At 38.0% G+C, this 12,919-nt stretch overlaps 1 protein-coding gene across 3 annotated transcripts; it reads right to left on the bottom strand.

The window, feature by feature from the left end:
* Positions 1-5,590: 5,590 nt before the first annotated feature.
* E4 (phytochrome A) lies at positions 5,591-11,161 on the bottom strand. Of its 3 annotated transcripts, none has more exons than XM_006605285.4 (5): positions 10,936-11,161; positions 8,304-10,373; positions 7,082-7,898; positions 6,310-6,600; positions 5,591-5,980 (listed from the first exon to the last, which is right to left on the bottom strand). In XM_006605285.4, the coding sequence occupies exons 1-5, from the start codon at positions 11,096-11,098 to the stop codon at positions 5,770-5,772; spliced, it is 3,552 nt and encodes a 1,183-aa protein (XP_006605348.1). In that variant the 5' UTR covers positions 11,099-11,161; the 3' UTR covers positions 5,591-5,769. The 3 variants fall into 3 exon arrangements, with proteins under 3 accessions (XP_006605348.1, XP_006605349.1, NP_001241532.1); XM_006605286.4 differs by having other exon boundaries at positions 8,304-10,368; positions 10,936-10,956; NM_001254603.3 differs by lacking the exon at positions 10,936-11,161 and having other exon boundaries at positions 5,732-5,980; positions 8,304-10,360.
* Positions 11,162-12,919: the final 1,758 nt, after the last annotated feature.

Here is a 12,919-nt window from a genome sequence, read left to right as displayed (position 1 = left end):
TTCCTTTTTCATCCCAAGTCAAGCCCATATATATTGTCAAAGGCTTGGCCCATCGGAAGATGAAAATAAAGGGAGGTGTTTTAACTTTAAACGCAATATTTTCAATTTCAGCACATAGTTTCTATAATACTAGTCAAAATATTGCAATATTACAGCTGGCCTTCATTTAGAAGCTTGTTTCCTTCTCTTCTATGGGTTGAATTTTAGTGCAATATATTTAATGCTAATAATTTTGGGGAATTTGTGAATGCTAAGAAAATAATAAAAAGTAGTGTAAAATAGAAAAATAAGATCATGTTTGGATATCCATTAAAAACAATGTATAAGAGGATTTCTGTGTCAAATTTGTAAAAAAGAGACAAAAGCTAGTTCAACTTGCTTCAATAAAACGCAGACCATTTCTTTTTTATGGAACCAAACACACTATAAAACAAGTGATGTCAATAATAAAAATAATAATTGTTGATTGAAAAATATTAAGAAAACATTCTTTTGAATAAATTCACTTATTATTCTAAATTTATTAAGAATTATAAAATTTTGTAAGTCTCACATCTTATTATTTTAATGAACATTTGTTTTGATTTGATAGTTTTTAATAAATCTTAAGCAATAAAAAAATACATTAAAAAAATGTATTATTAATACTCTTCATGCTAATATTATGACAACAAAATTTTATTCCATTACTTAAAGTTAATTACATGGATCATAAGACCTTATTCGGTTTAATTAAAAGACCCAAAATTTTCAAATATCTCTTAATAATTTTTTCCCAATGTTCTTCTTAGTTTTCATCTCCCTTCTTTATAATAATAAAAATCATCTAATATACTCTTTTCATTGCTAATCTTGTTTGTATATGTTCAAACCACTCTTATCGTCTCTTTCATCTTTTCCTTGATCAATGTCATGTTAATATTTTAACATTCTGATTTATCTACTCCTACTTTCTTATTGTTATTCTATTACGAAGAAAGAGTAGAAGGGTGCACTAAAGGAGAGGCCTAACAAAAAGAGCACTAAACTAGGGTACCTCAAGGACTACCTCTAACGGCCTTGATGCTGACTTGGCAACCTTGTCCCTTGCTTGCCTGCCAATTCCAATTGTTGAATCCATTTCCACCATTTTGTTATTATCATGTTCTATAAAATTCCAAAATCTGTTATTTGTAATTTTGCTATAAATATAGGACTTATGTAATAAGTCAAGGCAATGAAAAACAACAAGTATTTCCCTCTTTTGGTTTTGGGAGGTTACTGGCCCTCTGAAGTCCAGCTCTAACCCTCTATGCCTAACATTTATGGTGCTCTCGTTGAGAGCTGCCCTCCATGGCGGAATCCACTCGTTCAAAAGTGAACTCCAACCGCTTAGAGGATGCCATCACCAAACTCACTACCCACCAAGTATCCCTCAGTGAAACCTTGCATTCCATGACCCTTAAGCTCGATGAGCTCATTCACAAACTCCATACCTCGAATTCATCTCACCATTCACCCTCATTATCCACTGCTATTCTAATCCTTGTCTCTCCATCTTCTGCGCACTGCATGAAGCTCGAATTACCACGATTTGATGGTACTAAACCTTTGGGTGGATATTCAAGATTAATCAATTCTTTGAATATCATTCAACCCCAGACCATGAATGCCTTACTATAGCTTCCTGCTACATGGAAGGTAGAGCTTTGGCGTGGTTTCAGTGGATGACCCGTAATGGTCAATTCACTTCTTGGCCCGCGTTCCTTTAGACACTTCAGACCAGGTTCACCCCCTCCCAGTATGACGACCCTACTAGGGCCTTATTCAAATTAACACAGCTTAGTGATGTTCAATCATACCTGGTTGAGTTCGAGGATTTGGTGAATAGGATTGTCAGTCTTTCGCCATAATTTCTTCTAAGCTGCTTCATCTCGGGCTTACAACCCAACATTCGCCAGGAGGTACAAGCTCTGCAACCTCTGACCCTGGTCCAGGCGGCGGGCTTGGCGCGTTTGCAAGAGGAGAAACTGGTGGATGGTTGTCATTCCTTCCGTAGTAGACCACCTCCATTTCCTTCCTCCCCAGTTCCAGTGTCTCCTTCTCCCTCGACCACTCCTTCTCCCGTGCCATTGTTTTCGACACCACCGAAACCACGTGCTTCACTGCCTATTAAGCGCCTTTCGCCTAAGGAGTTGACCTTGAGACGTGAATGTGGCCTCTATTTTCAAATGCGATGAAAAATTTCATCGTAGCCACTAGTGTGCCTCCAAGGCCTTTTTGCTCATTGCGGACGATGAAGAGCCTTTTGAAGACAACCCTCCTTCATTGGAGCCCTCACTCGACCCGCCTAATACCCAAGACTCGCTTCAGGCCTAGATTAGCTTACACACTTTCGGGCCACCTAGCCCCTGAAACATTACGCCTGGTGGGCCACATTGCCTTGCAACCAGTGGTGATCTTAGTGGATGGGGGGAGTACCCACAACTTCATCCAAGAACACCTGGTGCGTCAATTGGTCTTGTCACCACGCCCCACTGCTCCTCTTTGTGTTTTGTCGTTGTGTGGTGCAAACCTTGTCCTCGGCGTACAGTGGCTTGAATCACTTGGCCCATTGTGTTGACAGACTACAATACTCTATTTATGAAATTTATTTGTGAGGGGCGCCTAATTGAATTGCAAGGAGACACAGACTCTTCTCTCCATCTCATCATCCCACCACAACTTCACCGATTGTTTCAAAAAGATGAAGCCAATGCATATTTCCATATCCACATTACCCCGACAGACCTCCCTCCACCCCAAACTACCATTGACCACCTACCATCGCCCATCCAGAACCTCATTACACAGTTTACTTACCTTTTTCCAATCATCATCTTCATTACCTCCATCGCAGCCCACCAATCATTATATCCACCTTCTACCGAACTCTGAGCCAGTGAATGTAAGGCCATATTGCTACCTCATTTTTAGAAACAGGAAATTGAAACACAGGTCAATTCGATGCTACAGAAGGGACTTATTCGTCCTAACACTAGTCCTTTCTCGTTGCCGACAATCTTGGTCCGAAAACACGATGGCTCTTGGCGATTTTGTGTCGATTATCACGCACTAAATGTCATCACGGTCAAGGATCATTTTTTGATTCCGACCATTGATGAGCTTTTGGATGAACTTGGTGGTGCGATGTGGTTCTCTAAATTGGACTTTCTCTAGGGGTACCATCAACTATTGATGCACAAAGATGTCTCCAAAACCACTTTTCGCACTTATCATGGGCACTTTGAATTCAGAGTCATGCCGTTTGGGCTGTGCAATGCTCCATCATCGTTTCAGGCGACAATGAATGCCATTTTCCAGCCGTATCTCCGTCACTTCATTATTGTTTTTTTGACGATATACTAATTTTTAGCAAGACATTCAAGGATCACGTAGCTCACCTGGAGAAAGCTTTCCAAATTCTTTTGGAAGGGCAATTTTTTCTTAAACTGTCAATATGTTCATTCGCTCAGAAACAAATTAAGTACTTGGCCCACATGGTCTCAGCCTAAAGAGTGGAACCCGTTCCTACTAAGATTCACACCATCAATAGTGGTTGAAATCGCAGTTAACAAGGACATTACGTAGTTTCCTCGGCCTCACCGAGTTTTATCGTCGGTTTATTCGCGACTATGCTTCCATTGCAGCCCTATTAACAAAACTGGTCAATCAAGACACATTTGAATGAACCTCCGCGACAGAACTTGCTTTCAAGGAATTAAAGAAGGCGCTGACCACTGCTCCTGTTCTACATTTATTGGATTTCACCCTCACTTTTACATTGTAGACTGACGCATCTGGTGCCGGCATGGGCGCCGTGTTATCTCAGAAGGGCCATCCGATTGCCTTCTTTAGTAAGCCATTTACCCCCAAACTCCTTCAAGCTTCCACTTATGTGCGGGAACTCTTCGCCATTACTGTCGCGGTAAAGAAATGGTGACAATATCTTCTGGGTCACCTTTTCACCATTCTTACAGACCATCGTAGTCTGAAAAAGCTAATGACGCAAGTGATACAAACGTCGGAACAACAAACCTATCTAGTCAGGCTTATGGGGTATGACTACTCTATTCAATACCACTCATGCAAATTGAATGGCGTTGCAAATGCCTTATCCAGGGTCCTTGAATTCGTTCCCAGCAACCTGTTAGTCCTCTCAGTTCCATGCTTGACTTCCCTCAAAGAATTGAAACACTAACTTTTGCATAATACGAATTTTCTCCAATTGTGACAGGAGATTATGGACCAACTTGATAAACACCTAGAGTATAGTATTGCCCAAGACTTAAACCTTAAAGGTGGTCGCATTTGGTTGCCCCTGGGGTCTTCGTTTATTCCTAGCCTGCTCACAGAGTATCACTCGTCCCCCATAGGAGGCCACATGGGTGCCTATGGGACACAATTGGCGAGATTCCTGAACCCGAATGTATCGAGGCCACATGGGTACAAACAGAGGTGCTCAATCGTCCTCGGGAAAATTCTTGAACTGGGTGGAATGGTCTTATAATACCTCGATACATTTAGGTTCAGGAATCTCGCCATACGAGTTGACCTTCGGCAAGAAACCCTTTACTATCCCACAAAACATTACCGAAACCTCCAATCTTGAAGCAGTTGATGATTTTCTGAAAAACAAGGAGGAGGTCTTTGCTGTGATATGAAAGAAGCTTTTGAAGTCACAAGTCCTGATGAAACAAATGGTAGACAAGAAACGCAGGGACGTAAATTTTAAGGAAGGAGATTAGGTCATGGTGAAATTACGGTCCCACCGACAGTCCACCATTTCAGGTACTTATTCGAAGCTTGCTAAGAGGTATTATGGGCCACTAAACTTGAGTACCTCAAGGACTACCTCTAACGGCCTTGATGCTGACTTGGCAACCTTGTCCCCTGCTTGCCTGCCAATTCCAATTGCCGAATCCATTTCCACCATTAGTTATTATCATGTTATGCAAAATTCCAAATTCTGTTATTTGTAATTTTGCTGTAAATATAAGACTTATGTAATAAGGCAAGACAATGAAAAATATCAAGTATTTTCCTCTTTCGGTTGTGGGCGGTTACTGACCCTTGAAGTCCAACTCTAATCCTCTGTGCCAAACATATTCCGTTTAAATCCAATATATATATTTTTTATCATCATCTGAGATTACTTTGCCGTGTGAAATGAGCTTACTCAAACCAGTATTAACATATTTTTCTTTAATACTTAACGACTAACAGCTATTTTACACTACTAACGCAATTTCGAGTAAGTTTTATTTTATTCATTTGCAAGTTTGTAATATTTAGTATTTTTCTAAATTTTGTTATATTGTAAAAATCTTAATTACGACAGACATTACATATGAAGAATGAGAAAAGTGTAAGATTTCGCTTGGTCATTGATCGAATTTGAATCATAAAAGTTAGGTAGAAAACCAAGGCTAACACGTGGAAATAAGAAGCGAGAGACAGAATCAGCGGTTTCTAATTTCTACGTTTCATTTCGCAACAAATGATTCATCATTGCTGTTTGATGGAGGAATAAGTAAATAAGGAAAAACTCTAGAAAGAACAGGCCACGGAATGGGAAGAAGATTAATACATATCTACAACGTACGTTACAAGAAGCAGTTAATAAGAAACGTGGGAACAAATTAGAGTTACATTGGATGCAATTAATTTCTAGCTCCGTTCTCTTTATGATGTACAAAACAGATTGTGTTTTGCTGGTTGCATCATCTTTTATTCTTTTTTCCAAAACTTTTAACCTTTCAAATTATGGGCTGCTGCAAGTTCAGCAGAGAGGATAAAAGCTGATTTGCCTGCTTCCCTTAGATAGCGAACATCTCCATTCATCAGCTTCAGCAGCTTTCTGCTGATCAGTAGGCTAATACCCTCCTCGGATTCTAGCCCGTTGTTTCCAAACATCTGGTTCAGTAATGCTTCTGGTACCCCACTCCCACCATGTGTTATGCTACATAAATACAAAAAATAAACACTTATTTAGATGTAAATCAAGGTTATAGTGCAAGTTCCTTCTTTATGTTTTGGTTAAAAACAAAGGAAAATGTTAATGTCGACCCTTATCGGTGTCCTTAGGAAGGACACTGGTTAGCAAGACTGCATAAACAATGCAAGTTTCTTTGCATAGCACAAGCGAGCAATGTGTTGATCATGCATCAATTCATGTCACACATTGTTTCCTCCTGGCATTTAAATCACATATAAAGTGGGAATACTAATAGCCTGAGCTCTAACTTAAATTAAATAAATGAATTTTGAATTCGGGCATGGAAGAGTTACCTGAGCTCTAACTTAACGAGATGGACGGATTTGCCTAACTGTTCTTTGGTTAGAGTGCCTGCTACAACAACCTGACCTCCATTTGGAGTGAAATTGATGGAAATAAGTAAAAAGTCAGCCAATACCTGCTGAAGCCTAAGACTATCACCATATAAAGTTTCCATCACAATCTGCTCTGCAACATCATTGACTATTCGGATACTCTTTCCATTACTTTTTGTCATGACCTGACTAAGTGAGGTAACCAGAACTTCATGCAGAGTGAACTCAGCCATTTCAAGATCCAAGTAACTGTTGAACACACAGGAAAACAAAAAAAGATTACATAATTGTTATGGAAGATGCCAAGACAAATAAATGAGGAAACTTTGTATTTTTGGTCATGTTTGTGTATTCATAATTTCATACAAACAAATTAATCTAGCACTACAGAGTGATTTTGAAAGCACAGTGTGAATGAAAAATAAACATACCTATTGGATGCCTTCTTTCAAAGATGCTAATAATTGAACATTTTATATGGGTACCCTACACTCTAACAAAAGTTCAAAACATGACAAAACTACATAACAAGAACCTTGAGAACGACAGAACATGATAACAACAAACACAAAATATCAGTTGTGTTATACTAGTCAATGTTTTTGGAGTTTAGTTGCATGAATGAGGTTAACTTTCTAGTCTTGAGTTTCAATGAGGTTTCAACTGATAAATGCTTCACACCACATGAATGTAAATAAGGGGAAAAAGAACAAATTCAGAGATATCATACCCATCTATGATACTATCAAGATCTGAGTCATCAAGAATTTTACTAAGCTGCTGCTGGCACTGAGCACTAGTGCGTAGAAGTTGTTTCTGCTCTGTTCCCAAGGCAGTACCCTCCAACATTTTCCGGGAAAATATAATTCCACACAAAGGATTCCTGATTTGCCTTTTCATGTAACTTAATGCATTTAATCTCTTCAAGGCAGTTTGCTCGGATAGGCGCTGAATATGTAATGCTTGTTGGAGCTCTGGGCTAGCTAGCTGTAAGAAGCAGAAGACCCCAGTAACTAGGCCCTCTACGTCCAATTTCTTACTCACAGAAAGCAGGCATTCCACATACTTGCCATTCCGAGCAAAGAAACCAAAAGGAACCTTCTCTGTTTCCAAACCAGTCATGGCTTTATTAAGTACAACACCCAAATTAACAAAAGCTTCTTGATTCTTTAGGCGACAAGCAGCCATATGGGTGCCAAAAAGCTCTCCCAAAAGCATTTTATCCATCACCTCCTCTCGCTTCCATCCAGTTAACTTCGTCATAGCTGGATTCCACTCACAACACCAGCCAAATTCATCTGTGCCAAATATAGGAGGGATTAATGGATTGCGGTTCTGTACAATTGCCTTGTAATCACCTTCAATACGCGTAAATTTGTCCATGACATTCTTCTGAGCAGTTATATCATGGGCCACAAAACAAACCCCAACAACATTATCTCGAAGATCCCTGCTTGCGCAAGCATTTACTACTAAACTAATAGGACCAGAATCCATCTTAGACCCATGTGTTTTGATCTCAAATTGGACATTCTTCTCTTCTTCACCTAGTTAACAGAACAAAACAACAAATAAAAAATATGGAAAGCAGGTTAGAAGAATACAAGCTCATTGTGTCAGATAAATTGCATCAATTCCTTCCACCAAGCCCCCAAAATAAAAATAACAACACAACTCCTAGGGTGTTCCATTCCTTCCCAAGTTATTGTAAGGGCACAAAATTGAATGAAACTGTCAATAAGACATACTTTTCTTCTCAGAATTCTTCATCAATGCAAAGTTCATGTGTGGCTTTAGGGAACATAATATGCTCAGTTGCTCACAGCTAAATAGACAAAGGCACATACTAACTCATTTTTTAAGCTTTTGCTTATGAATGATAAGGCTTGAAAAACAAAGAGAAGAAAAGAGTATAGAAGGATAAGACAGAGAGAGGGAAAAAAAAGACATACCTAGCAGTGCTAAGTTAAGCATCTTCTTGACTCTATCAGTTGAAGAATCCTCAACAAGTGTGAGTAAATGCTTTCCCATAGCTTCACCAACTGGAAGACCTGTCAACTCAGCAATTTTTATGTTCCACCCATTGACCAGCCCATCAACATCAACTGCCAAAATAGGCACTGTTGCTGTTTCAATCAACCTAACAATCTCACTTGTCACTGCTTCCAGTTCCTGCATCCCCTCAATCTTCAAATCGCTTAGTCTTGTATTAATTGCTTTTGTGTTTAAATCCATACTCTCGGTATCTTTGAATGCATTTCTCAGTATTAACTGCAAGGAATGCATAGCATCTATTTCATATTCCTTCCATGGTAAGCTCCTTGCCTTCACAACATCAAGGAAAACCTTGAATGATGATCTTGGATGCATCCTCCTACCATCATCTTTTTCTCCAGCTTCATGCTTTGCACCACCCCATCGGATTTCTGCAGCAGTGTGTGACCGAAACCAAAATACTACGTCTTTTGCAGTTACTCTAACTGCTGCCATTCCACAAACAACATCACCCAGAGAAAGAGCCGATGGGAACCCTGCATCAGACAAGCTATCTGTACTGAAGCCTGTGGAATCCATATGGTACTCAGACAACCAAAAAGCTATCTCTCTTATCTGGGATTCACTTGGTGTTACTCCTAATCTCCATACCTTGTTCTTATATATGAGGGCAGCTCCATCACATTTCACAAGATCCATTATATTGGGGCTCTCTGACACAATTCCCAGGGGTGCATCTCGCATCACCAGATCACACAAGAGTGTCTGGGTGCGCAGGATATTCTTCTCAATAATCTGATATTCCAACTCTATTTCTTTGTTAACATGGATGGCAAATACTTGAGCCAGAAACTCACAAGCATACCTTAGAGGAAAGGGAACAAACCTGGGAGTAGTGTTATGGCAAACTACCAATCCCCAAAGTCTCTTCCTCTTTTGTGGCTGAATAGCATCAGTGTCCCCATCTTCTTCATTGTCATTGACTACAACTGCCATAACCAGGGAAGCAATTGAATCCATGTTCGCCATGTACTGTGCGTGGCAGCTATGAGGAGCTCTTAAGGTGGAACCACACAAAGTCAAATCAAATGGGAGTTTTTCATCTTGAAGAACCCTCACGTGTTTTGCATGACAATCAACTATCATACGAACCTTGTTCTTCATAAATAAAAAGCGTGAAGCCTGGGGAATATCGGTGGCTGGATAGTGCAAACCCAGATATGGCTCAAGACCTGGCTTTGTTATCTCAGCAATCACCTCTCCATGATCATCCTCGTGAAATTTATAAGCCATCACCCTATCATAACCTGTGAGTTCAAAAACTTCTTGAACCATAGTATCACATAGTCTTTCCATGCTCCCACTAGGCAACGATTGCAATCGGGTAATTGCTTTGGCAGCAAGCTTGTAAGATTGCAAGGCACCTGCTGCAGTCATGGGAACTTCATACGGCTTGACTGGCTCAAAGTCAATGATCATACTACCAGTGACACGATGGATAATCGCATAAAAGGGCTTCCCAGAGGTCTTGCAATGGATAAGGACAGGGTTAAGAAGCAAAACCTCTGCAAATCCTAGAGCCTTCTGCAATGCAGAAGCACTTGGTGCAGTGAATAGAGTTTTTATGTCAGTGCCAATACCAAGGGCAGGGTGGTCACCAACACTGGGGACAGCATGGCTCACCATGGTCAGCATTTCGGGTGCGTTCTCACTGTATGCAATGACCTTGCATGTTTTCTCATCTAAGGCCAACAAGCACCCAAAAGGCTGAATCATCTTGCCTTTCTGCATGTGGTGGAGGTAAGCTGTTGTAACTTTGTCATGCCTTGGTTGATTGACTCCATCAGCTGTACCAGAGATGCGCACCGAACTGGAGTAGTCAAAGGAACTACCAGACTCCTCAAAAGTTGCATGGAGTTTTGCATCTACAGTTGCCAGAGCCATAGCCCTAGCACTACGTCTTGATCTCCCCGAATTGCTGGATGATTGGCTAGGCCTTGAGGTAGACATTTTCGCCCCAAACTGCACTTGAAATGTAAAAAAATAACGAGTAAAAGTTAATCTGAATCATATAAGAACATCTGAGAACAAGTTAAAATCTATTAATCAATTTACTCCAATGCCAATCAATTCCCTCCTGCTCATGTAACAATTCGAGAAGATAATAACAAACTTCCAACACCTTCTCAAGATGACAAAATTACAAAAGACTTGAGTAACTACTAACAATTTATTTTATGACCCAATCATGAAATACAAACAATCTCCACAGCTCAGGTGAATAAATACACATCATGTAGATTGTGAACAACGACCCAATCACACAACTGTACATGCTCAATGATGGAATAAAATTGAACGTTATTATTCTCAATTTTGAAGAAAATTGATCATACTGTACGTTAACACACTGAACAACTACGAGCCGACAAAACAATTTCCAGTGAAACAAGAACATAGTTTGCCAGGAACAAACAGACACGAATCACAAACATTAAAAGCAGGAAAGTGAATAGGATAAGATAACATCACAGACAGCAGAGGAGGGAAGAGAAAAAAGGAAAAAAGGTGAGTATGGTAGCAACGAACCTTGAAAGGGAAAGAGTGGCAACAAAAGGAAGGAAGCAATGAAGCTAAGGGTTAAAATAAAGAAAAGAGGTGTGAGCAACAACAACACCCATGTCTCTCCAAGGAACCCAACCCCCTCTTCTTCAAACTCACCACAACTGTGAGTGTGACCAGGGACCGCCATGCCATAAAGATATCATTTTTATAGTACCCACTTCGAGCACCATGTGAATGTGAATGTGGGAGTTAATGGGGAATGAACTCTGATTATTAAAATAAAAAAAAAATATTAAACAATTCATCATTATTCGTTCTACAGTTCAAGCTTTTATGAGTGGCCAATATACCAAAATCAACATTTTTTTAACTAAAGTTTTTGTTTTATTTTCTTTTTAATGTAAAAATGTGTAAAACTAGTTGACACTCCTCTGTAATTGGTTTGGATAGGATGTTAAGTACATGTAAGGACTATTAGTAGCAAAATTTCATCTTGTTGTTCAAGTCTAAATTATAAGCAATCATAAGTTTACAATTATTCAACTAGTTTTTAAGTGTTAGGAGAATCTACGTGAAAAAGATCATCCACATCAAATAAAATTTTAGTAACATCAAAAGAGAATCAAATTTATATCCACAAAAAAGATAAGAGTCATTTTTAGATTTTTATTAATTTGTATCGACCTGTCTTGTTATAAAAATTTAAAATAGTTCTTTTTTTAATTATTTTATACTTAATAGTTCTTATTAAAATTAAAAGATTTATCATATAGACAGTATAATAATTTGTGATTAAATAATATAAAAAAGTAAATAAATTATATAATAATCATAATTATAATATATAATAAATTTATTGATTTTTAAATAATTAAATATGCACACTGAATTTTGATTAATAGTCAACAATAATACTCATAATACATAAAAATTAAAAACATAAAAAAATTATATTCTTCATATATTTAAATTAAATTCTTATAATAAAACAAAAAAAAATCAATACTACTAGTATATTTTAATAATAAAATATTATTATAGTGGAGTATTTTATTGGATTTTACACGCGATACGACATTAGATTCACTCCGATTCTGGCAGCAATTTGTGCATTTATTATATTGAAAAGAAAACTAAATTGAGCAAGTGGGTTTGGCGTTGTTGGTTCCTAAAACAGACAATAAAGACAGTTGTCGATCATGGATGGGAGGTTTTACTAGGCTTATTGCCCCCTTCTTTCACTTCCATTTCGGATTTCATGACGACTCCAAAAAGAAAATAAAATAAAATATCTAAATCCATTTCCCCTATTCAACCTTCCATTAATCATCATTTTTCCTTTCGTGGGGTGTTTTCAATCTTAAATTAATGTAATTTGGTTTTATTAATGATCGCTATGTCTCAACTTCGACCAATTACAACAATTTTAAACTATTTAACATCGCTGACAAATAACTTATTTTTGAAATACGTAGTTAGAAGTTTAATTCATAAGTTTATATATGTATGATATAATATTTTTTTTTTGGAAAGATTTAATTCTTTACATAAATTTTAATATTTTAAGAGATTCATTTTTAACTTTCGGCAAGAGAATATTATGAATTTAAAAAAATGTTAAACTTTCTTATTATGGATTTTTTTTTTAAAAAAATATTATTAAGATAAGATATTCTATATATTTTTATTTATTAAATAATTGCTTTATAAAAAATATAGAAAGATGTATAACGATACTCGTTATTGATGAGTAAAGAATAAAGAAAGCAGGGAGTCCCTAAAGTGGAAGAAATGTGTGGAAGGGAAAAGAAGAAAAAAAGAAAGAATGGATTTTTTTATAATATTTGTTGGATGATTCATTCTGATTGGATAGCCGCCCCATGCCTTGGATTTGGAGAATGGGGAATAATAGGAACAAGAAAGTGAGTTATGGGTGTCACGTGCACTCCTCAAAGCACTGTCGTTGCTCCGGCTGAAAAACTGGGAGCGAATGTGTGTGAGAATCACT

Source organism: Glycine max, chromosome 20, assembly GCF_000004515.6.
Source record: "Glycine max cultivar Williams 82 chromosome 20, Glycine_max_v4.0, whole genome shotgun sequence".
Classification (NCBI taxonomy): domain Eukaryota; kingdom Viridiplantae; phylum Streptophyta; class Magnoliopsida; order Fabales; family Fabaceae; genus Glycine; species Glycine max.
The sequence above is the reverse complement of the archived record's forward strand: the minus strand, read 5'-3'. Positions and strand labels throughout refer to the sequence as shown.

Coding starts and splice junctions, on each gene's coding strand:
- E4 (XM_006605285.4), bottom strand. CDS start 11,098: ATGGCGGTCCCTGGTCACACTCACAGTTGTGGTGAGTTTGAAGAAGAG. Junction 10,374..10,935: donor GCCACTCTTTCCCTTTCAAG/GTTCGTTGCTAC, acceptor TTACATTTCAAG/TGCAGTTTGGGGCGAAAATG. Junction 5,981..6,309: donor CTCGTTAAGTTAGAGCTCAG/GTAACTCTTCCA, acceptor GTATTTATGTAG/CATAACACATGGTGGGAGTG.